The sequence below is a fragment of the Ornithodoros turicata genome, chromosome 7 (genome assembly GCF_037126465.1).
Source record: "Ornithodoros turicata isolate Travis chromosome 7, ASM3712646v1, whole genome shotgun sequence".
Taxonomy (NCBI): Eukaryota; Metazoa; Arthropoda; class Arachnida; order Ixodida; family Argasidae; genus Ornithodoros; species Ornithodoros turicata.
In genome coordinates, this window is record NC_088207.1 from 31,414,289 (window position 1) to 31,439,919 (window position 25,631).

The 25,631-nt window shown below is 45.0% G+C and overlaps 2 protein-coding genes across 3 annotated transcripts in view; one reads left to right on the top strand and one right to left on the bottom strand.

The window, feature by feature from the left end:
- Nucleotides 1-229: 229 nt before the first annotated feature.
- LOC135400820 (vacuolar fusion protein MON1 homolog A-like) lies at nucleotides 230-6,106 on the top strand. The gene is made up of 8 exons (XM_064632749.1): nucleotides 230-510; nucleotides 722-909; nucleotides 2,256-2,469; nucleotides 2,529-2,756; nucleotides 2,866-3,041; nucleotides 3,513-3,633; nucleotides 3,956-4,237; nucleotides 5,916-6,106. The coding sequence occupies exons 1-8, from the start codon at nucleotides 259-261 to the stop codon at nucleotides 6,054-6,056; spliced, it is 1,602 nt and encodes a 533-aa protein (XP_064488819.1). The 5' UTR covers nucleotides 230-258; the 3' UTR covers nucleotides 6,057-6,106.
- A 2,987-nt stretch (nucleotides 6,107-9,093) lies between these two features.
- LOC135400827 (dystroglycan 1-like) overlaps nucleotides 9,094-25,631 on the bottom strand; it is a 39,037-nt gene continuing 22,499 nt past the window's right edge. For both annotated transcript variants that reach the window (XM_064632756.1, XM_064632755.1), the window contains exons 2-4: nucleotides 19,868-20,195; nucleotides 14,297-14,438; nucleotides 9,094-14,227 (exon numbers count right to left, since the gene is read on the bottom strand). In XM_064632756.1, the coding sequence (XP_064488826.1) occupies nucleotides 11,322-14,227; nucleotides 14,297-14,438; nucleotides 19,868-20,143 (3,324 nt within the window). In that variant the 5' untranslated portion in view covers nucleotides 20,144-20,195 and the 3' untranslated portion in view covers nucleotides 9,094-11,321. The remainder of the gene's footprint in view (nucleotides 14,228-14,296; nucleotides 14,439-19,867; nucleotides 20,196-25,631) is intronic.

A 25,631-nucleotide genomic window follows, 5' to 3' on the forward strand; every position in this document is an offset into this window, starting at 1 on the left:
ACCGCAGCGATCAGCAACTCAACATGCAACACAACAATCCCGACAATCCCCACTTCCACAAGCACCAGCCCAGCCCAGCGACCATGGGCAGTAGACAGCAGAAATCTTGTACAGACGTTGTAACTTTTCGCTATACTATGCGTGTTTTTAGACAATGAAAAATGTAAGAAATATTATTTTTGCACATTATAAATACATTATCGGCCGCTAGCAACACACTAATAATCCATACTGTGCAGAATCAGTGTGCGGTTTTACATGGCGGCTAGTGGTGCCCCGGAGAATGAAGTGGTGGATATTACTTCAAGACTTTTAGATGAAGAAATCGACTTCCCGAAAGACTTTGAGCCGGGAGCGTCTAAAGTGCCTATAATAAGTTCTGTAGATTCCTCGTCAGACTTGGAAATTTCGCCGGATGCACAATACGAAAGCTCGGCAACTTCGCCAAGTGGGAGACAGAGAAGTTCCATAAGTGAAATCGGACGTTCAACGTCTCTTGAAGCAGATAAAGTGAAGTGCCTTTCTTATGCATCCATAGAGTTTCTTTCCTTTCTCGACTTTCCCTTTCGACGTGCTTTCCGACGCTTAATTTACGTTGACATGCAAGCTGTGCTGTAACTTTCGATTTAATTGCTCCAGCCTTTCTAATGCGATTACATGACAAAGTCAGTTTTGTACGCGGCTTATAGTTGTCTGTCCTATGTCATGCTGGTATCCACAGGACGCTGGAGACACTAATGTTGAAGCGAGTCAAGCCCCTTACTTCCAGTTTTCTGAAGATGCGGAACAAGGTGACAATGACAACCTGGAGGAAGCGTCGGAAGATGAGGATTGCAACAGTGAAGAATGGCAGCGCAAAAAGAAGCACATCTTCGTGCTTAGTGAAGCAGGAAAACCCATATACACCAGGTTCGTTTACCATATTTAGGTGCTTAGGGACAGAGGCGGAGAGTTGTCATTTTCCCGGGGGACCAAGGGCGCACCGCGACGTAAGTACTCTGGTGGGGAGGGGGGATATGTTTATTAAGAAAAAAAAAGAAAGGAAAGATAAGCCAGATGGATGTCGGCTTGTTATTAAACAAAAAAAAAAGTGAAAGGGGGAAGACAAAAAAGGCAAAGAAAAGAAGAACGCAAAAGAAAACAAAAAGGAAGGAAGGAAAAGGAAAAGAAAAATGAGGAACACAAAACTAAAGCTGAAGAATCACACACTCTGGCGGGATCCTATGATGTATGCAGAACTGGTATAGAAATAAGAGGAAGGAAGAACAGAAAAAAAAAGGAGAGAAAACAGAGAGAATGTAAACAGTGAACATATGCACAACTGAAGGCATTACGCCTTTGAAAACTGAGTGCAGAAGGAACGAAGTGCATTGAATCCTCGGTGTTTGACTCGAAATGCACGCAATATAATGAATATGGTCAATGAAATGGAGCAGCCGGAGTTGAACCCGCTCTCAACGGATCTGCGTTCCGAAGATCCTACCGTTACACCTCACTGACAGCTGCTGGTACCTTTTCGACTGCTTCGTTTCATTGATCTAATTGCTTTGGGCGAAATTCAGGCTATGTGTTGTGTCATCCTCTGTGTTTCTTCGCCTCACCTTCTACTGTGATCATGAGTATGGTGGGCGGATACATATTTTACGAATTGCAAGATGCATTTTTGGGGTTGGTGCCTCTTCGCTCTTTTGACCCGAGCGCGCCGAGCCCCAAAGGTTGGTGTCAGTCTCTTGGCGGGACTTCCCGGGGGAGGCGGCGACCCTCCTAGTTCATGTTCCGGGGGAGGGCAAGGGCCCCGGCGCCCCCCCGCAGTCGGCGCCTATGCTTAGGGATAACGTGTCGTCTCAGAGGTCTGTGAGCAGCCTCCCAAATTATACATACCTCGTACTTACTCCAAAGGCATGCCTCAACTGTGCTGACAGCACGCACTTACACTTTCATACAGAATGAAATCTTCCAGCAGCAGTTTTACAAATTGCTTTTTCAGTTTTGTAACAATCTGCGTCTATACCAAAATGGTGAACTGAAACAGGTGGGAAGGCATGCAGTTAGACATGAAGCCTAGACAAACGTGAGGAGGTTGCAAAACGACATACAACTTCAGAGAGGGTCTTTATGGGAGACCTATAGGAAACAAAATCAGAACACGATTTAAATTTTGAAAATGTGGAAATGGATCAGTAACAGGTCACACAAAAACAGCGTATTCTTTGAATAAAATTTTCTGCTGAAACAATAAGCGATGATGTGTGCAGGCATGGGAACGAGGAACGGCTGGTCACACTGATGGGGGTCTTGCAGGCCCTGGTCTCGTCCGTGGCAGTGAGCGGGGACCAGATACGCTTCGTAAAAGCAGGTGGACACCGTCTAGCATTTCTGCTGCGGTTGCCGCTAATATTGGTAGCAGCTACCACTCTGCCCCTCTCCTTTCAGCAGTTGCTGAGTCAGCTGAATTACATACATGCTCAGGTGAGCACCGTATGCTTGTAGCAGGCTCGTCATGAGTAATTGGGTCGTTCTTCACGCAGATAATTTCTATACTATCAGCGTCCCAACTGGCACGAGCATTTGAGCACCGACACAACTTTGACCTGAGACGGCTACTTGCGGGCTCGGAGCGTTTTCTGGATTCGCTCTGCGATCTGATGGATGAAGATCCCAGCTTTCTTCTGGGAGCTGTGCGGTGCTTGCCGCTGCCCTCTGACATACGGGATACAATTACACAGACTATTGCCCAGTGTTGCTCAAAGCTTAAGGTATTGAACACACTTTTCTTAGTGATTCTCTTCTGATGTACTGAAAAAGTAAACAGTAAAGAGAAGTAAAAAAAAGACTCGTGATATAAGAATTTATCTTGGCTCGCAGAACTTGGTGTTTGCTGTATTGGTGGCCGAGAATCACATTGTGGCTCTTGTGGGCATGAAGCAGTACCAGTTGCACCACCATGACATTCATCTCATTTTCAACATGGTACATGCTTCAGAATCCTTCAAGGCAGCAGAATCCTGGACTCCCATATGTCTGCCAAAGTTTGATCCCAGGTATAATGCTGATATCCATCGTGCATTGCTTTGAACACTTAATCCACTATTGCACTGGAGTTTGGTTACCTCGGAGTTCATTTAAAGTCATCCCACGTGCAGTAAAATACAAGGTCTAGTAAATTTTTTAGTAGTTTCAGAGTTTTCAGAGTAGTTTAGTAGTTTTCAGTTTAGTACTTTCAGAGTTGCGTGTTGAGTTCAACACATTTCTGTGCTGCACGTAATCAATGCCCTACGAGTCGCGTCCATGAACTAGAGGGCACAGAAATCTTGCAAAAGTCAGTCACCATATCCTTCTGTCACTGCTCTATGGTATGTGACCAATGACTAAGTACTAAAACAGTGTGCAAAAACCTCGTGAGGTGGTGGTGATTCATTATCAGTTTGATAACGAGGTTGATTGAGTTGAGGTTGATCTTAAGTAGTTTCCACTGTACAGTTGCAAAGTAAAATACGTGTCATTTTACGCAGCGGTTTCCTGCATGCCCATGTATCCTACTTGGCAGAGAACTGTCCAGCGTGTCTGCTGTTGCTCACCATAGACAGAGACATGTTCTTCCCACTTCAGGAGTGCAGAAGAAATATCACTGATGTAAGTTCACCCTGTGTTGGATTTGTGGGTGTCGTACCACTCTTCATAGTGCCAATTCCACCATATGTAGCCATAGCTGCTAGATACAGGGTGTTCTTTCTAGTTTTTACAGAATTTTTATAAAAAAGCTACGAGAGCAGTGTAGATGTCGTTTTTGCTGTTCAGTTTTACGGCTAGGCGGACATCCTCTGGTGTGTTCAGTTTTCTGCATCAATCTTATCGGAGATATTTTCTGATAAACTATAGTCGTTTATGCTCGCAGTGTTATGTGTTCTTGTGCCATTGCCGAATTATATCTCATCGTGGCTTCCACTGCATTCAGAGACTACGGAAGCACCACTGTCTAGAGGCAATAGGAACATCTCTAAAAGCTGGTGGATACAGTGTTAGCGAAGTTGGAGTGCCCACGCTCTCCCACTTCGTCTACAAGAGCAAGAGTACAGCACAGCTGACCAGTCCCCCAATGGAAGCCCCGTACAACACTGCAGATGAGAGGGAACGGCTGCTAGGATTTTATCATTTGCTGCATCACCGAATGTATCAGCCCGAGTGTCCCCTCAAGATCCTTTACTTCGCCACTGACAGGGAGATACTTCTTGGATGGGTGAGTTTTATATACATGGGGCCTGACTTTTTTGGGGGGGCAATACCAGAAAATGCCTGATATCTACCCCTCAGATTCAAATTCGTCATCTTCGGGTTTAACCCAATTTCTTCCCGAAAGTGATTTACGTCGGCTGCTGTTGGCGTTGCTGTTGATGCTACGGACTGACAACCTCGTCGTGCAACAGTCAAAACTAAGACTTCTAAAGTTGTATTTACTACATTTCATTGGATATTGGCATTATCGCACTGGGACCGATCCAGATTTGCTGAGCTTATCGAAAGATTCTAGCTTCCCGCTTGTTTTGCCTAGATAAATGCACCACGTATGTGACGTATGTCGCACACGTGTGTGAGCTTCATCAGTGCAGTTGCTTCTGCATGACATTACGTAAGCGGATAAGCCATTACGAGATTTGCAAGACCGTACAGTTACTTCCAATCTGATGCAGTGTTCTCTGCAATGAGTTACCGGCGAGCACTATGCTGGCTAAGCCTTTTCAACCGTGGAGGCAGCGTGCTCGTGCGTGCAGAGCAGGAGCATAGCTAAAGTAGTAAAGGCAGAGCTGGCAGTTGCAAATTGAACTATGTGTGCTCCCTTCCGAACTGGGGTCAGCTGGCTTTGGTCAAGGTGAGCCGGGCTGCAAGGTTATTTCGCATGAGAATGCCACGAGTCGAAGTCGCAGCAGTGTTCATACGGAGCGTTAAGCAGGGAAAGGTAACGGAATCTTTTTCGTTTCCGTTACTGGCCCATATTTGTTTCTGTTTCAGTTACCACAACCATTGTTATTTTCGGTACCACCCGATCCCTGCCTGTAGTTTTCCTTCATTTTGGTAAGCTTCGAGACCGTAATGAAACTTATTACCTCTGTGTGTATATTGTGAAATATATTTTGAGGACTTTAGAGATACGTGCATACGACAGACAACATTATTCAGAAATATACGTATATATGTGGTTTCTTCGAACAGCTCATTCGAACATGGTTTTCACAAATGTTACTCATGCTTGCAATAGCATATAAGAACTACACTTTTTGTATTTACTGTATATCACTTACTTATATTCTAGTTTTAGTTCCTCAGTTAACTTTAGTTTGCTTCATTCAGCTTTATTTCATGAACTGTCTAAATGATACAGTAAAGGATGGTAATAATTCAGGCCCGCAGTGCCCTGTCTATTACCGTAAATTATTTTTCGTTTCCGTTTCTGTTTTAGGTGTTCCGAGTGTACGATACCCGTTTGTTTCAGATACCGTTACCTGCTGTCATTCCGGTGTGATACAGTTTTCATGTCTGTTACCATTTGTTACCTTCCCTGCAGTTAAGGCTTGAACAAGGGCCTGAAAGGGACCATGAAAATATATTTTCTTGACAGAAGAGATGTTCCTGAACACACAACTAAAGTTTCACATTTGGCAAATGAATTTTTTGTTTTTGTTTTTTACAACAGAATTTATACAAAGTGCCGAAGGTATGTGAAACTTCTGCACGTGGTGGCACACCGTAGCGAACATTAGGTTGGAATTAGGTTAGAAACGTTAGGGTTAGACAGGAATGTCGTGGGGAGAAACTTCACCCTGTCATCGCTGTGCCAGGCTCTCTGTGTTCTACAGACTTTTGTCCAGCGCTGTACCGATAAAAGATGCACTGTATGATTTCCCAATGTTTCTGTGCAGCACATGGCAGGGTTTGAGCTTTATGCCTCCTTTGAGCCTCTCGTCACAAAGGAAACAGCGGTGCACGCCATGACAAAGCTTGTCCAGTGGATCAAGAAAGAAGAAAATCGCCTGTTTATTATGAGCTCTGTTACGCTTTAACATTTAGGAATAACTATGTAAATAAATACTGTACATTCTGTATTTTATGACATGCTAAGCTGGCGTTTTCATGGGGCTACATACAGTAGTCGAGGCCCAAGCATTTCAGGTATATCAGAACACTGCTCCTCTGCCACCGTGAGAGCACACCGTGAGAGCTGAACTTGCTAAGGATGAGCAAGTGGTAAGCAGGCGAATAAAGAGAAATTTGTTTTGGACAAAGAATTTATGTCTTCCTGATTGTTTATCTAGCTGACACTAAGGAAATTTTATGTAATGTTTTGGTGTAACAATTTGGTAAAGGTTAAATTAGTTAAAGTGTTTTTAATTTCGTATGGTAGTTGACTAGTTTTAATTACTGAAATAAAAATAAGACATTGCAGACCCCTCCAACGGAGAGAACTGCCCCGAAATATTTTTGTATGCTGTTTGTATGCTGACAAATTGCCCCGAAACCAACAGGAAGGTTAGGGAAGGCTTGCTGACACAGTTCCCAGAAGATACAATGGACAGCATTTCCTTCACAAGCCTTCTGTTAAGGTCACTTTCACTGGACACAACAAAGGTTTCATGCCATCTGGGCACACAATCTCTACAAACTTGTAGGTGTTTTACCAATTCAGAACAGTCATTATTTTTTACTTTGAGAGCATGCTCCCGCAAGCGATCATTTAGGCAACGTTTACTTTGGCCGATATAACAGAAACCACATTCTAGAGGTACCTGATAGACGATATTAGAACGACAGTTTACATAAACTATTCTGTGAATTTTACATGGAGTTTCAACTTTTTCAAAGGGGGTTCAACTAGTCTAATCGAAAGTCATTTCTAAATACAAGGTTCACATCAAATTTCTTAGTACATAATAAAAAGCAGGTTGTGAGATATTTTATGAAAATGAGGAATTACCACGCGATGACCAGTACCCCTCTTTTCTTTTGGGGAACAAGAAAAAAAAGTTCGTTCTCAAGCGACATCAGACCACGAAGAATCATGCATTGTGAGTACCCCGCGTCCCTGAACCGAGATAGTTGGCGGGACAGAAAAGAATTAGTTACGGATCTATACCACCAGCTTGTTTGCTACCTCTCTATCCTCTCGTTACGTGTTTACAATTGCAGGGAGCTGCGAAATAAGCAAGGTACGACATCCATAATGTAAAAGCCCGAGTCTGGGCACACGGAGGGACGACACACAACGCACGACTCAAACCAGCAAAGTTTTGAAGTTCGGAAAACTTTGCTGGTTTGAGTCGTGTGTTGTGTGTCGTCCCTCTGTGTGCCCAGACTCAGGCTTTTACATTATGGAGTTCATCCACCAGCCGGCCTGCATCTACGCCATTTTGTGAGGTACGACATGACTGTTTCTACACAAAGGTTCTATTGACACGTGTGCATAACATGCTTGTCACAAGAGACGAGCTCTGGTAAGCTAAGTCATATTCATGCCAAAAGCAATATAATGTATACAAGACATGTACCTGCACTGGAACACGTGAACCTTGGATAAATTGATTCTGTGGAGGCAAGAGAAGACAAAATGTAGAAATAATGTGTTCGAAGCGGCACATCTGGGCCCAATATTGACTGGATATTGCGCTGCTTGGGGTGTGTCGTGGTCGTGCATGTCACTCTTCAGAGCATGGAAAGAAAGTGTCATGCGGGAGGCAATTCGTGACAATACAACTGCTCTTTTTGAAGGTCTTGTGGCTAAGATACAACTGTGTCCTTTCGCTGATTACAGGATCGGGGGTTTGATCCTAGCCACAGTCAACTAGTGTGATGTTACTTACGGCTAAAGCGTGGATATTTATGCAAATGCATGTTTTTTTTTTCTCTGTATGGTTTCGTATCTCGACCACACACACACACACACACAAAAAAAAAAAAAAAAATCCTGGCCTCGATTTGGGGCTTATTAGAAGGGTTCTATTACGCATATGAATGCATGTTTGGCACGTTACGGCATATTTCGAACAAAAATGCATGCATAGAACATACTTTGCCATATTTTCATCTTCAGAGCTTCCATCGTTGTCGTCGTAGCTGTTTTTTTTTTTTTTTTCCTTTCTTTTTCTTTGTGGAAGATTTTGCTGGTCTTGGAAAGGTTTTGGCTTCACTTTCGCAAAAAGTTTGGTCAACATCGAATATTTTCGAAGTCTCGGATGGTCGTGGTGTTCAGCATCCACCTTGGCTGCACCACTGCATGAAATACGTAGGTTGGGACCCATAGCAGTGCCAAGCGCACGATATCCAAGTGTTTGCGATATTTTTTTCACAGCTTGCGCTCTCACACGTCGTCAGAGTACGTTCACTGCGCGTGCATGGTCGATGGCTTCGCCTTTCCCACATTCTTTACCGTTACAAAGGTGGACGGCATTTGCATTTTAATCTGCACTGTAGTGCAGTGCCGAAAGCAAAGCCTTCAATGGCATGATTTGTACCTATTGCACAAGTCTGCTTTGTTGGATGCACTTGAATGAAGGTTGCTTTATTTTACCATGTGATCCCTAAGTAAAATGCTGAAATTTTGTCAAATATGCATTCGTACCAAGAATAAGGGCATACATTGCATATATTCAGGAATTTTACCACATATTTCAGGAGCTTTAAAGTAGCACAGAAGTCATTTTTAACACCGTTTTCTTTGTATAAAACGGCTAAGCAGGCCAGCAAGGTGCACCATAAGAATTAAGTTTAATTCACCCCATAGAGTCATAATTATCGCAGAAATTGAATTTGAAGTACGCCGCAAAAAAGCAACGGCGCGAGTGCGCAACGACAGTGGAGAGCAGTACCAGCCTGTTATCTGCCTGGGTCCTCGCACTGACGCTACAGGGGATTGGTCCAGAGAAATGTCTGCTACTCGGCTGTTTGGAGTTCTGAAAAGAGTTCTGGAGTACTGTACAGAGGAAATGGGTAGGTGTATTTCAGTGAAATTTGCATTCCAGGCAACTCAACTTTTCTTTCACTTTGAAATTACTTCCACCTTAAAAGTTGTAGTAGTGACACAAGAGAAGACAAGAGGCATACATATATGAAAGGTCCCTCAATAGTATTTATTGATATCATCCATATATTCCATACATATTGACTTAGCAAACTGGGAAATCTGAGTTGCCAGGCACATGTACACCATCAGTGGCATTTGACATAGCTGCCTGGCAAGAACACGTATTGAACACATTTTCACAAAGTAAATACTTGACCCAGTCCTTGCAAGGTAGAGGTGGAGGAAACTTTACAGAGGCCCATGAAAGAACGAGAGCCGCGGAAAAAGCATAATGCCAAGGAGAAGCCTCATTACTGTATGAACCAGCATCCATTCCTGACATAGCACGAAGGCTACCCGTGCTGCGTCTCACATGCGGATGACATCGTGTTTATAAAAAGTTTGTGGCAGTCCCTGTCCATTTGTCACCTATTTGTGTTCCATATGTTTGGGGGAAAAAAAATGCTCCTCACAACAAGAAAGCGACTATGGACCTCAGCTGGCCCAGGAGCAGTTTAGCAGTGACATTTAAAACTGCCTTTTGGGCCTGTTGGTGAATCATTGATGTGGGTAAAAGCGCTAAAACGGACAGCAGTGACAGTGCGTCAGTTAGCGCGCAGTTCTTCATCTTGCCTTGGGCAGTTTATTTTACAGTGCGGTGACATTCTCAACCATGTTTATTTCATTTGTACACCTTGTTTGTTGACCTCACAAACATTGCAGGGCCAAGAGCATTTGGTCTTTTGTTTCTTTGTGTCTTTGTCCTGACAGACAGGTGTCCTGTCAGACAGACACTTTGTGTCTTTGTCAGGGATTCCTCAGCTCCAACGATGATAAGAGTAATTAGGGGCTTTACGTCGCGAGACAACTGCGATCTCGGCTCCAATGAGACTGGTGACAAAACAGACATCAACAAATGGAAGGGTGTGTAAAAATTGGGAAAGGAACGATGAATGCCTGCAGGGCACTTTGCGCTTGTCACGATTGTCTGTTACTCAAAACATGGATGACAAAATTGTGTCTACTTTGGGTCCCTTCGTTCTACATTGCATTGCCTGCTTGAGAGAAGGTCGGCTACTTTGCTCATGCCCAAGTTATTCTGCAGATGCCTGAGAAGCAAAAGTTACATGCACCACAGATCTAGAAGAAAATGAAAAAAGTAAAGAATCTCGCCTTCGGAGAAACATCGAGAGAAAATATAACCCAGCTAAAATATGTGCCTTGCATTATGGCATTGTTATGTTGATGTACCAGGGCTGTACTTTGTTATGGGCTGGGTCTCGCAATTTATGAAGTCTGTTTCTAAAACCTACATCATACTATTCTTCATAGCACGTTTCACCCAAAGACCATGACACTGCAAAGCTAAAATGCATAAGTTACACACACTGACAAAAATAATAATAAAACAAAACAAAATACAAAGTGTGGTTCCATAGAAAAGCAAGTTCATACTTAGGCTCAATTTATGTGAAAAACGGGGGAGCTATGTCGAACAATGCCGGAAAAGTCGGCTTTGGATGAGGTGAAGATGAAATCATACATGAGGTTGACAACAAGAAACAATTGTATGTTCTGTGTGGGAGTCACCACATAAGAAGTGTTCCAAAGCTAGCTGCTGCTGATGATTACAATAAAAAGCAAATGTGGTGACATATTCACAAAGCCGCAGGTAGGAGTAGTAGTCGTTCACTTTACAAGTGTGCAGTGGTAGAGGAGCAACAACGATACAACAAAGTGACAGAACGACAACAACGTGGGTCGTAAAGATTTGACCACTGGTGAGCTGCAGTCCACGTGTTGCCCACTTGCTCTCCAGAAAGAGAAGTCAGAATGACAAGAATGCAAAGACATAACTTTTTTTGGTCATTCTAGTGTGTCCATGGTGTGCACCTTATAGACCCTGGTATGGATCAGGGCACAAACCCAGAGTATCAGCAATACCTGACACCCAGCAGGGTACATAACCGTAGGGCGAGCACTATGCTAGCAGTGCACAAGAATACCAACAGAAATTGGTTTTACAAAGACACTGAGGAGGAAAAGTTACGGCGCTGGAAGTTCAAAATGAACATGGACCTCTCGGTACTTTTTAAGTTATATAAATACGGTGACAGATGTCTGTATCAAATTTCTCAGTTTGATTGCCTCACAAATTAAAATCATGACTTATATTAGGTCTCTCCTAGAACAAACCCCACTTGCCTCGGAAATGTCACTTCAGGCATGTACCGCGGTACTCTGATTTAGGAAGAATATAAATCGATTAAGGCTAAGGTGGTACATAAGGCGGTGGCTGCCTGTAAGTGGGAGCTGCCTTGGGCCGGCTGTGCTTGCTGTCCCGACTCGCAACAAACGGAGGCGTCGGCTGTTGGTACGGAGCATCGCGCAATGGCACCGCCGCTCGCCTACGGTCTGTCTGAGGGGTGGAGCCGCGACTGCTGCCCACAGAGCGCGGGTACTCTGGGGGCGGCAGAGGTGGTCGCTCTTCCTTCATGATGACTGGCGGCTTCGCGGGGTCAGGTTTATCATCTAATTCGTCCGCAAAGATGATGGGGATGCCTTTGTTGATGAACGTGCTGCTGTCTTGCATCGTCATCTTGCCCTTGCGTTTCTTGCGGTAGAGGAAGCAGGCCACAATCGCTGCCAGGAGCAGCATCACTGCAATCACGACGGCCGGTATGATGGTCGTGATGTAAATGTCGTCATCACTAGGTGTGACATCGGGGTCAACAGCTGGAGGGGCTGCTTCAGTGTTCACTACTGACGTCGTTGGTAGCCCTTGGTCCAAGCACAGGCCTAAGGGCATCGTGTCTGTTTTCAGGATGTGAAACTCTGGTTTCATTTCTTCAACCAGACGCTGGGTCAGCGTGCGGTTGTCGTTCACGAGGTAGCTCATGAGACGGCGAATCGTTGTAGTTGGGCACGGTTCATAAGGTAAGGTATTGTTGGTCCAAGCGTAGACAACAGATCCCGCACTGATGGAGCTGACTGTGATGTAGCGAGGGTCGTGATCACCAAATAATCGAGCAAGTTTCCACGCGACTAACACCTTCCTGCTGATGTTGTGGTTGAAAGCCTTGAAGTCTTCATCAATATGGAGACTGAACTCAACTGCCCATTTCTTCTGCGATCGTGGATGTACCACTACAACAAAGACATCGGAGACAGACGAGCCTTCATTATCGAGAGCCACCATTTGGAATTCGTAACGCCGGACGTCGGCATCAAATGGCAAGCCGTACAGCTCTTGCGTTTTAGGGTTGAACTGGATCCACGATGATTCAGGAAGGTGCATGTTGTCCATTGTGAGGAATGATAATTTTAGGAACGGCGTTATGCCATCCCTCGAGTCAAAGAACGTGTCCTCCGGTATCTTGAACCGGAGTATTTCCCCTACAGTAGCGTTTATTTGGCCAATCGCATTTCGCTTTTCTGGAGGAGTGTTTGGTATTGGTGGAGGAGATGGTGCTGAAGTCTGGCATACACCAATGTATTCTACGGAGGCCTCATGTACGCTGAGGTTTCCAAGGGCTTTGTGAAAGGGACGAGCCACAGCATTGGTGCTTTTGTTCACAACCATCTTTGAGTACAGTGCGTCAATGCTGTCCCTCGGACACGGGTGAGTCGGTAAACTGTCATTCGTCCACGTTATGGTCATTGGTTTCAATGTTGCTGCCAGGACAGTAATTTGGGATTCATCTTTGTCACCGTAGAACTGTGCGAGACGTTTAACCGTTGCAATCTGCCACTCGATAGTGTTCACATATGTAAACTTTTTGGGCCGCACGCCAATGTGGAACTTGTGATGGATGACTCTGGCCCCCGAATGTTGCCACACGTTTATGTCCAACATGTCGTGTACACTAGCGCCCTCCCTGTCCATAGCCTCCAACTTGAAAGAATACTTTCCAATATTTTCGTCAAGGGGCAACGCAAACAACGTCTGCTCTTCAGGATCAAACTGAATCCAGGAACGAGGCTCGATCGCAGTGCCCGCGGACGTCAAGAACATCAGGTTCAGGTTACGAGTATCGCCGTCTTCAAAGTCGAGGAATGTGTCTGCGGGAATCTGGTAGCTCCATACCTTCCCAGCAGTCATGACTAATTTTTTAATCCTCTTATCTAGGCTGGGCTTAGAGTTCAGACCTGAGGGCTTTTTTGGAGCCTCTGGAGTTTTGGTGGACTCAACAGGCACATCTATTGTCCTCGAAGGCTCTATCACAAAATCACTCGTTGCAACAGGAGGCATAAACTCGTGCGTAAACGTTGGAGTAACTTCTTGCGGTACGCTCCTGCTAGGCTCCAGCCACCCTACACTAGAAGTGAGACGCGTCGGTCTCATCGGCGGTAGAGGAGGTGTGTACCCTGGTGCTGAAGTTGGCAGGAGGTAATGATGTGTCGCAACAGGAGACGCTGTAATTTGAAGTCCTTCAAACTGTTGATGATGAGCATGATGGCTCCGCAGGCCGTGGTCACCGTGATGATGCCTGTGGTGATGTGAAGGTGCACCAAATGAAGGGGATGACATGGAGGGTATGATCCTTGACTCTGGAGTACCTCCAAAGTTCTCTGTGGCCTCCGTGACATGCTCGGTTGTGGATGGACGTATAGGTGGAAGTCCTGGTATCGGTGTAGCACCGTAGAACGCCTCTGCCCTAGCTCGTTTTCTTCTGGTGGAACGTGGCTGCACACTGGTCACATGCCAACCAACTACCTTATGCCCCAGTTCTTTGGCAAGCTCGCCATGACGTGCAGCTGGTTCAAGCTTTTGGAGTCCCGCTGCATGTGCAGAATCGACGCTGCTTCCGCATCCCACGCGCCACTGCAGTTGTGCACCGGCACTGTATCGCTGAAGCGCATCACCTGGTCCAGCCATGATGGCTGAATCATCATAGGCATGGCTATCACTTGCCATAGCGACTAGCCTCACTGCATGAGTGGGAAGGCTCAGGAAGCGAAGGAAATGACCGAGTAAGAGTGCTCTAGAAGGAGGTTCTAATGATGTCACATCGACATCAACGATTACAGTGGCTAATGTTACCGGCTCGGTGCTGGGACATTTGGTTGGCTCAGGCTGGTTCAGATCATTCATGTTGGTTGCTCCCTGGAATGTCTGCGGCTCTTCAAGCACATCAATTGAAAATACATCTTTGGCAACTGAGTTCCTGTCCGTTACTGAGACATGTAATCAGAAAAAAGGGAACACTAAGTACTTCCACTTCCCCATTCAGACAAGGAACTTACGTTCATTGGAGTGTTGAGAAATGGCTTTTACGCTAATGTAATGCTGGCCAATATCAGTGTCGAGGGGAACTCCTACCAATGTTCGTGTTGATTCTATAAAGTGCAGCCATTTTGGCAGAGTGCCTTCACCTGCTTCAGTGACCTGCAAAAATACAGTGAACACAGCTGTTAATACAGTTTTGTGTTTCCAGCATTTACTCTGTGAGCATCTATGGTACCAGTACTTTTTGAAGGAACTTTTGATTTTTCTAACATATAACATTGCATGGAAGAAAAAAAGCCTGAACTCAAAGTTCTTATGAATGAACACACCCCTCACCAACCCTTCCAGCATGCATTCTCATGCCGGGATCTGGTGACCATCCCAACTAGATCCAGTAGCCTCAGTTGTGTGAATATTATTGGCCAGTATTAAAACAACTCTGCAGCTGCATCAGTGGGGAGGCTAATACCTCTGTCACACAAGCAGTCTTCAATGATCATTGGAACCAATGGCCACTGAATGTACCGTAGCGCCACCAAGCGTGTTTTGTGTGAGCTTTTCAAAGGGTGTTGTCACCAGGGTTGGTTACCGAAAATATTATTGTTTCAGTTTCCGTCTCCGGTAGCTGAAAAACTCTGCTTTTCGTTTGCGTTTCTGGACGATTTTCGGTAGCGGTTTCTGTTTCCTTTTAAGAATTTCGTTTCCGTTTCCGAGGTAATTTCAGTACTGGTTTCTGTTTCTCATCCGGAACTCGTACTGTCTGGTTTTGGCTTTTTCATGTCAGATATTCTAGTTACATAATGGATGCAAAAGGACAGCCACACCAAACGCAAACACTAAAGACTTTAATGCAAAGTTCGTCACGAATCATATACACCGCAAGTAGATGCCTCTCTAGGTTGCGGAAATACATGCCTTTGAGTTTCAGAAGTCTCCACTCGTGCGCAAAAATAACACGTCATCCAAAACTTTTGCGTCCATCTTGCTGCGCAGTGGGCCCAACACAAAAGAAAGTACCGAAAATAAACGAATGAATGAATGAATGAATAATGACTGGAAGAATAGTGCGGATATATATAATTTTCATATTAACGTGAAAACACTGAGGGAAACGTCCTGCGAATTTGGTTTCCGTTAACGTTACCACTTTTGAATTTCGTTTCCGTTTCTGGTAGTGGGAACTAAAACAATTTTGTTTCCGTTTCCATTTCCTGTTGAATTTCGATAATTACTGTTTCTCGTTCCATTTCCGTTAGACAACCCCGGTTGTCACAAATGCCCTCTTGCAGAGTGACACATTACATGCTTGGTGGCGTATTTGCATGTTCAATGGTCACTGGTTTCAATGATAATTGAAAACTGCCCATGCGACAGGGGCACGACTGGTGTGCTGTGTTATGCATGGCTGATTGTACAAACATTTATTACTTATTTATAATTTGACCAATTAGGTATGACTGATTCTCTAAACATTATTGCAGTAATAAAGAGTGGCTAAGGATGCCAGAATGCGTCAATCTGCATATATGAGCCCCGTTAATATGAATGCCTTGAAATGTAAACAATTTTTATGAGGACCAAACTTTTCAGCATATTTGTCTCGTTACTATGCAAACCCACTTTCCCGACAACAGACGGTACTATAAACAGGGTGTCTACCAAACTGCAGCCTTCAAATTCCCTGACTTTTCCAGGTTTTCACTGACTATTTCAAGCGAATTCCCTGACAAAAACAAAAGGGAACTTGGTGCCTGCTCATATGTTTTGATACCAGATCCAACATAAAACAGGCCATTTATTAAGTATTAGTGAGGCTACCCTACTTTCCTACGTCAGAGCTTGTCGTACTGGTGAACTGCTACTCGCAGTAACGTTGCTGCGGCATCGCCTCTCAACCACCGGTCGCCACTCGCGATTCGCCGCGCATCATCACGGCACTTGTCTGCGATTTTCCCTGACTTCAGGTGCTGTTTAGCTGAATTTCCTGACAATTCCCTGACTTTTCCAGGCACATCAAAATTCCTTGACTATTCCCTGTTTTCCAGGTTTTCCAGGTTGGTAGACACCCTGTATAAAGTACCAAACCTACAGAGCCCTGTGCATTTCTGTCTCGTTATTACGGACAGCATCAGTATCAAGGAAACTTCGCCCATCACTGAGCAAGTATTTCGCTGCATGCAACACAGGAACAACTTTTTCAAACCAAACTTAACGAGAAGCACATCGGATTCTTAAAAGAATGGCAACAAAGATGGAGCCACAGAGATGGCAATTTAACTTGTCTGAGGAACTGACAGCTAAATTACATTGAGTGTGCAGGCATCTCAAGAGCACAATAGCAGCTGTCTTGGCTCATGAGGTGCTGCAAACAGCACTATTTTATTCTGGGACACAGGCCACCACCACCACATACTCCATGCTGTCGAGATTCTGTCTATTTCGAGTTGCACATCATCGTGCACGCGAAAAAACCCTGGTTCATAGGTCGGCAAATTCACTCATAATGGCCATCACCGACATCATTCATAATATGACTGCGGCACATGATTAAAAGGATTTCGTCCGTTTTTAAGGGCTCTGCTGCCGGATTTTTCGTATTTTGCGGTTGCCTCTGTTACAATCAAAGTGGAATCGCACGACATAATTGAGTCTGGTAATATATTTTTGGCACTATGATTAAAGGGATTTCACTTGTTTTAAAGAGCTCTGCTGCCGGCTTTTTTAATTTTGTGGTCGCCTCTCTTACAATTCCAGTGGAATGGCATAACTCATTCATAATATGGCTTTCGCACCGTGATTAAAGGGATTTCGCTCGTTTTTAAGGGCTCTGCTGCCGCCTTTTCCGAATTTTGTTGTGCTCTCTGTTACAATCCCAGTGGAATGGCATAGTATAAGTCGTTGATAATATATCTTTTGCACCATGATTGAAAAGGTTATTTCGTTTTAAAAGACTCTGTTGCTGCCGTGAGCGTCAATAGTAATTCAATTGCGTTGCTCGCCTGTTCCTCTGGAAGAAGTTAAATACCATTCCTAAGACTGTGTGCACTGCCTCTTTAAACTCCAACATGAAGAAGATGAACATGCAACATGAAGTGGCTGCACCACTGGCATCAATTTGGTACACAGTAATTCAAACTAAATTGCACAGTTGTGGTTCTGGTAGAAATTAAGTAAAGTACTTAAAATCATGTGCACCACCCCTTTAAACTGCAATATGCAGTAGTTGTACCATGTGGTTGTACCATGTGGTTATACCATTAGTCCGTAAGCGGTAAACAATATTTCAGACTGCATTGCCCTGTTGTGCTTCAGATAGAAGTTTAAAAATTCCTAAAAGCCTGTGCACTGCCCACCTAAACTGCAATATGCCGTTGGTTGTACCATTGGCACCAAAGTGACAAACAGTAATTCAAATTACAGTGCTCTGCCGTGCTTCAGGCAGAAGTTAAATAAAATTCGTAGAAGCATATGCACCGTCCCTTTAAACTGCAATATGCGGTTTAAAGGGACTGCAAGCCACCTGCAACTGCAAACCACCGAGCATACCACCATCAAAGCGTAAACAGTAATTCAAGTTACATTGCTCCACGGTGCCTCTGGAATAAGTTAAATAAAATTCCTAAAGGCATGTGCACTGTCCCTTTAAAGTGCAGTATGGAAAATACAGTCGTTGCACCACTGGCGCCAATGTGGTAAATGGTAATTCAAACTACATTGCTCCACTGTGCTTCTGGAAGAAGATAAATAAAATTCCTAACAGTGTGTGCACCGCCCCTTTAAGCTGCAGTATGTGACATGCAGTGGTTGTACCATTGGCATCAGAGCATAAATAGCAATTCAAATCACGTTCCCCCACTGTGATTCTGGTGAAATTAAATTTCGCAAAAGTGTGTGCACTGCCCCTTTAACCTGCACTATGCCGGAGGTTGTAACGTTGGCACCGATGCGGTAAACAGCAATTGAAATTACGTTGCTGCACTGCCCCTCCGGAAGAAGTTAGATAAAATTTCTAAACGCGTGTGCACCGCTCCTTTAAACTGCAATATGCTGATGGCTATAACATCGGCACAATTGCTATTTACAGTAATCCAAATTACATTGCTCCGCCGTGCTTCTGGTAGAAGTTCAATGAAATTCCTAAAAGCGTGTGCGCCGCCCCTTTAAACTGCAGCATGCAACACGCAGTGGTTGCACTACTGGCACAAAAGCAGTGAACTGTAATCTAAATTACAAATCTGGTGCGCTTCTGGTAGAAGTTAAATAAAATTCAAAATCTTATAGGCCGCCCCTTTAAACTATAACATGCAAAATACGGTGGTTGCATCACTGGTGCCAATATTAAAACAGTAATTCAAATTCCATTGCTCCACTGTGCTTCTGGTAGAAGATAAATAAAATTCCTAAGAGTGTGTGCACTGCCCCTTTAAACTGCAGTATGTAACATGCAGTGGTTGTACCATTGGAATCAAATCGTAAATAGTAATTCAAATCACGTTGCCCCACTGTGCTTCTGGTGGAAATTAAATACACTTCTCAAAAGCGTGTGCACTGCCCCTTTAAACTGTATTGTGCCGGTGGTTTTAACATTGGCACGAATGCGGTAAACAGCAGTTCAAATTACATTGCTCCGCTGCGCCCCTGAAAGAAGTTAATAACATTTTTAAAAGCACGTGCACCGCCCAAATGCGATTTACAGTAATCCAAACTACATTGCTCCGCCGTGATTCTGGTAGAAGTTAAATGAGATTCCTAAAAGCGCGTGCACTGCCCTTTAAAATGCAATATTACCCAACAGTATCCCTCGCCCTCAGTCTCATTATTGGCCTCTGGAATTTAGCACCTAAACCCATTCTAAAGGCCCGTTCCCACGCCCTAGGTTGGCTAATATCTCTATAAACCCATAAAGAAGAAGAAGACGTTGCCCACCTCTGTGAGGCCGAGGCGAGCCCTTTCATCACCACCACCACCACCGCCCACCACCCACGTAGAGCGACTTGCTACACAGCGCTATGGTTTCCTCCTCTCAGTGCTGCGAACCGCTATAAAACAGCGCTTGTCGAAGTAGAGCCCTCGTCAACATTTGTAGCGCTATCGATTGAGAACGGGTTCTGAAGTTGAATTCTGGCCTATGATCTGATTTGCTATGATGATAATGGATAATGATGTTATGGGCTGTGATGTTGAATGATGGTTAATGATGTGATGGGCTGTGATGTTGAATGATGACTAATGGTGTGATGCGTTGTGATCTTGAATGATCAATTATGAGCTGTGATGTTGAATGACGAATGATGGGTTATGATGTGATGAGCTGTGATGTTGATGTCGAATAATGGGCTGTGCCGTGATGGGCTGTGATGATGATGTGATGTTATGGGATATCGACACGGCCAGCCATGATGTGATGTTGAATGAATTTTTCAAAAAATGCCGACCTGGTTAATACCTTCCTTCCTGAATAAATTTCTTGTTTTTCTTTATACTCAATAGTATGGATGGCTCGCTTTATGGAATTTTGTCACAGACAAAAGACTCCATCATAACGAAGCGTGACTGTTACGAACAAGGTGTGTGCTAAGCAGGCATACTTCAAATCGTGCCACTGGGCCAGTGAAGGCATCGCTTGGGATGGTATAGTTGAAGAGGCGTCCTGCAGCGGCCGTCGTGTCTGGTACACCCCAATGGCGACGAACACCGCATTCCTGCGATTCGCCATCTGTCTCCTGTACCCTATTGTCCAGCTCCTGCAGAATACCCTGCACATCCATCACAGCTCCATCCTGGCTCATTGCCCCAGCAACCTGCCGTATGACAATGGTCACCAGGAACAACGTCCAAGATAGCCTTCCATGTGGCACAGTCATTCTTCTGGACTTCAGGGTTGATCTTCTTTTAGCCTGCCTTCCAACATTGCTCCTACACAGAGAGAACAAAAAGTTCATGAGGTCATGTTCAACAAGACCACCATAGAACATATGCTCAAAAATATGAAGTCAAGTCATAGCATCTTAACAGCATTGACATGAAAGCATTTCATGATGAAAACCAACACGTCAAAAAAAGTATGTGCTTTAGCTAGAAATATTATGTGCCAGATAAAGTATAGGATTTCCTATTTGACATTGCACAAATTTTCTGAGAATATCCACTGGAATAACTAATCCCCTAATGCTACTGACAATGGAATTGTTGAAGGTTGATTGTGGAACTGGATACTGACAGTGGACTAGGAATTGTTCCATGAAACTTCATCGTTCCACTTAGTATCTTAGTATATAGTTCCACATTGTGGGGATAAAATCATGTCGCCATTATTACTAGAGAGATATCTATGTAGCCTCGCCATTCCAGGATATGAGTACCAAAGGACTGTATTCATTGGTAATATGCATGCAGTGGGACCTAACTCTACTATGGAATGATTAGAAGAACAATGCAGGGCCCTCAAGCTCCAACTTGGAAATCAACGAATGCATCCCTGTGCTCCCAGGAGATTAAAAAAAAAGACAAAACCTGAACGAAAGAAAAAGCCATGTACATATACTGCCCACATAATATCGACAGCATTCCTAAAAAAATTTAAATTCCCCTCCTTGGCTACTTGGCTTATACAGAGTCAGGCAGCTGTCCACTTCAGCCACACTTTCTCTGGGTAGCTGCAAATCTCCCCCACGCCCCACTTCTTGTGGAAACCAGGGGCGATGCACCTAAGCAAATAACTCACCAACATACTTTTTGGAACTACGCAGAAGGAATTTTTGGAACTCCTTCCGACGTGTTGTTCCTCCGAGCACTTTTATTGGCTGCCGAAAATCATCAACTACTGCGAAACCGGTCCACTGATCTGTGCCAGACGCCGGATGCCCGGCGGCAGAACAAAAACTCGCAAATAGAAAGAAAGAAAAGAAGGCGCGCCTTTCTCTATATGGCGGATGAGTTGACGTCACAGACTGTCAGCTGAGGGAAGGCTAGCTTTCCTGACACACGAGACTGAAAGCTCTACCCCGCAACAGGAATGCGCTCCGCGCGTGTACTTTTAAAGGGATAGCGTAAGTGGGCTCACTCCACAGAAATTCTCGTGTCTCTGCTCCGAAGACTCAGCTCGGACGATAGATGGCGCTACGGGAACCGCGGGCGCGGAGAAGTTTATGACTCTTCCCCTCTCCCCTTCTAAAACGCGCTGGCGGCTAGGACTGTTTGCGCGAATGTTTATTCCAGGTTTTGTAGCATGTTTTTCGAGCCCTTCCATGCTCCTTAAAAAGAAAAAGAAAAAGAAAAAAAGGATAAATGACGTGAAGCAAGTCTTGAAGTCTGCGAACGCGGGCCATAACAAAAGCTGAGTGCACAGGCAGGTTATACCACCTTCATTGCGTGCCTCCCATATACCGGGCTCTCCACCTAATCCCTCGTCTACGAACACGTACAAGAGCATCGAACTGTTGTCACTTTAACCCATCGCGACCTGGAGGCATGTGCAGTGAGACAAAAGAGAAGCATCCCCGCGATCCGCTACAGCTGTTAACGTCTCCACGAGAGCGCATCGGCCTATAATTGCTTCGTTGTCCCTTCCGCTGTGCTCCTCGCACGGAACACTAATTTAAGAAACGGAGACAAAAGGCTGGTGTCGGACTCCGAGCTCGTATTGCCGACAAAAAGTGATGAACATTTGGGACAGGGTGCACCTCATATGAAACGGGCGTTGCTCGATAAACTAAATATTGAAATATACGCCAGTTGTCGAAAAAGCCAGACATCGGCAGAAAACGAAACCTGCACCTCTTGACTACCGGCGAAGTGCGCCAACCATTACGTTACATCGGCACGGCTTACCGATGACTTGCCAAGAGTCCTCGTCCACCGAACAGGACTGTTGACAGGACACGCATTTAATCCCTCCATATTCTCTCCTACACGTTTTCTCAAACACACACACACAGGACAAGGCAGTAACATCTGGTGAACACGATAAAACGTATCTGTTCCGAACAACACACACTTACAAACACAACACAAGCCTCGAGGTGTTTAAGAACAGAACCGTACGTGTGCTCTTACGAATCTTGAGACTTGTGTTGCGTTTGACAACTCCAGCCTCAGAACAGATACTTTATCATTCTACCATGCGAAATTTATCTGCCTCGTTCTGATTCAATGTGGTCAGCAATCAATTTCTCTAGCATGCTTCCCAGTGCAAAATTATATAGGCGAGAAACTTTATATAGCGTTCCCACAGTTCTTCGCCGTGAAACTAGCCCCGGCAACATAAGCTGGCAGGGACTTGGGCATCGACCTTTCTTCCGTGGGCCATCTGCCAAACGGCGGCGACAACAATCAACCCCTTGGAGCTCGCGTTCCCGCGTTTCAAGCGGTCAGATCACACTTATGTTACGTGTCTCGCTTGTGCCTCGTTTAAGAGTGCCGCCCTATTTTAAAGTAATGGCATCCGTCACTTAGCGGAGAGCAGGACGTCAAATTCCCAACTGAACCACCTCAACCCTCTGGAATCAATGCAGGCACGAGGTGGTCCCGTTTGTCACGAACCGCTCATTCCCTTTCAGATCTGCTCTAGGTGTAACGTCATTGGTCCTATGTTCGATGACGTTACAGCTCATGAGATGTACATCTGCGGAGATGCCACTTGGTGCGCGCTTTCCATATTTCACTCCAAAGTATATTCGCATTGAAATACGGAAAGATTTCGCCGAGCACTGTCCGCATTCGAGAGATTTGGTCAGTAGTGCCAAACGAGCACTAAAGTTTATGTATGACAAGCACGATACACATGAGTAGAGATGGGGAGAATCCATGATTATCCCGATCCGAATCCGAACCCAAGGAAGGTTCTGCGAATCCACGGATCTTACGAATCTCGAATCTTTCGAATCCTTCCTTTAAAAATAGTTTAAAAAGCCAGGAAAACCAAAAAAAACTTCGACTGAAAAGTGTTCTGAAGCAGAATATGATGACTTTGTTTAATGAAAAACAAATTAAATAATAGTTCCGTTTCAGGAGAAAATATACCCATATTGTTGTTCTCATACGTAATTTATTTAACATGTTGTTCATCGACTACAAGAAATACATAAATGCTCGAGTCTGAATTATTTCCATAAACCTAAGCAACAATCAAAAGCAAAACCATGTTACTCTTACACTTGTAATGTAACAGTTCCTGCCTGAACTCTTTCAGTCCAGAGCAATGTAAACAAACAAGAAAACACCCGTCGGCCAATGAAGCTTTCGGCGGACTCCGGAGGCGCCAATTTGAAAAAGAAACAAGCAAACGTAGTTGGTGGATTCGAAAGATTCGATTCGCCATTTTGGGCACTGGGATTCGAGTTCCCGAACCTCGAATCCCTGCCTAGGATTCGCGGATTGGGTTGGCACATCCCTACACATGAGCTAAAAGATAGCCGAACTAATCCTTCGCGGTCCACCGACTCGACGTCGACGACGGAGACTGTCGTCGTACGTAACTTAATCTCGAAGAGCAGAGTTAATTCCACCGGTCACGTTTGTTCAAGATGCACCAACTAAACTCTCCGAAGTGCCCCATTTGTGCTGTGGAGGCCAGATGTGCCATATCTCCCTACTGAGCTGTCAACGATACGTCGCTCTTCGAGACACTCTCAGTCGGCGCCTGTGGCTGATCTGAGATATACAGCCTTTTCTTTGGCGACATCCCTCACAGTGAAGCGTTAATAAAGCAGTATTCCAGTCCCTGAGAGACAGATACCTTATGAATAGTCTCTAAATTAGTGATGAAGCATTCTTGGGTTTCCTTCCGTCATCCTTGTGTGTTTGACTATGATCTTCGCTGGTGTATGGTCATATTTAATTTTACAGCGACCGGTTTGTCCAATACATTCAGAATCGAATTGTACATTGCAGACAGGTTTTGCTATATATTATACGAATCGCTCTTCTAGTTTCAATCGAGGAATCGCAGTTGATGAAAACGCAACAGCAGTGGGACTGGAACCTACGTTATGTAGGTTCCATGAAGACTTTTTGTCTTCATGTTTTACTTGGCAAAGCAAGTCTGCAGCGAGCCTCGTTGAATTCCTGCACCGATACGTTGGTGGAGGAAGAGTCGACACTTCTGCAGCTAACAATAGCTCCAGAATAAAGTCTGACATTTCTTCCCTCTGGCACCGAGCCCTGACTCTCGGGTGACGTCTCATCGTGCTGCCTTTCTATTCAGTTCCTGTCTTAAAAAGTCCAATCGCCGGACAGTCCTCATTGCACAGCTGAGGGATCATCCACATGACAGAGCTTTTCGTCTTTGTTTCTTTTCTCTCTTTTTTTAAAAAAGGGACAGCGCATTGACCCGTACAAGTACAAGTCTGAGGAGTTATTCACACATCTGTTTTCTTTTTAAAGGATACGTGCGTCCCTTCCGTAAAACACAGTGCACGCCATATTCTTTTCCGTTTCTTCGGTACCAGACTCCCCCGTTGTTGTCCAGAACGAACATACTGATTTCCCGTGAGAGATACTAGCTGCCAAAGAGGCGCGCGTATAATAGGCGAATGCCAGACACAGTCATACTGATAGTGTCGCTGGTGTCGCGTAGTCATACGTCGCGTTGGGGGTGCGCCGCTGTGAAAAAACAGCCTGATCCTTTGAACACGAAAGTGCTTTCGGCGGCCGTATCTATGGGGTCGAGCCGTCATCAGCCGCATGGCCGGCCACAAGAAGCCACACGAAGCCCGCGTTTGCAATCGTCTGCGGCGACTGGCTAAAGCAGACGACATTCCGATTTCATATGTACACGTAGCGAAGGCGTGAAAGGAGGTATTCAACAAGCCTCCTGTATCTAGGAAGCGTTGGTTGAGATTGAAAACGCCAGAGGCACTGATATTGGCCATTGCAGGGCGGTTAAACACCGCATTCCAACTGTAGACGCGCGTCCGGTATGTCGCAGGGCGTACTGCATACCTTATGCTAAACGAGAAGTGGATACACAGGACAACGAATTGCTCGAAAGCGATGCAATCGTGCACTCCACTTGACTTCGGGGAGCCCCTGCGCTGACTGTACAGAACCCGGACGGTTCTTATCGTTCGGTCGTCGACTTTAGAGAAATGAGTAAGGTTAAAGTCAAAAAAGCTCTTCTTTATTGACACGCACATCGTTAGTGCCGAGAAGCGCTTTCGTCGCCATACAACGACGCGGCTTCCCTCTGCAATGAGCAGCAACCCAGTGGGAGGCCTCTCTTGACCGCGCTCTATTTTTACGGAACGGCCATCGCATATACACCTACGCCTCCGCGAAAACGTGATTGGATTGCCGTTGGTTGACAGCCGTCACCCCAAGCGTACAACAGCAAGCTGTTGTTCTACTCTTGGC

Bases quoted from the DNA above. Each gene is read 5' to 3' on its own strand.
- LOC135400820 (XM_064632749.1), top strand. From the start codon at position 259: ATGGCGGCTAGTGGTGCCCCGGAGAATGAAGTGGTGGATATTACTTCA. The intron at 2,470-2,528 runs GTGAGCACCGTA...TTCTTCACGCAG, and splicing joins TGAATTACATACATGCTCAG to ATAATTTCTATACTATCAGC. The intron at 3,634-3,955 runs GTAAGTTCACCC...CACTGCATTCAG, and splicing joins GCAGAAGAAATATCACTGAT to AGACTACGGAAGCACCACTG.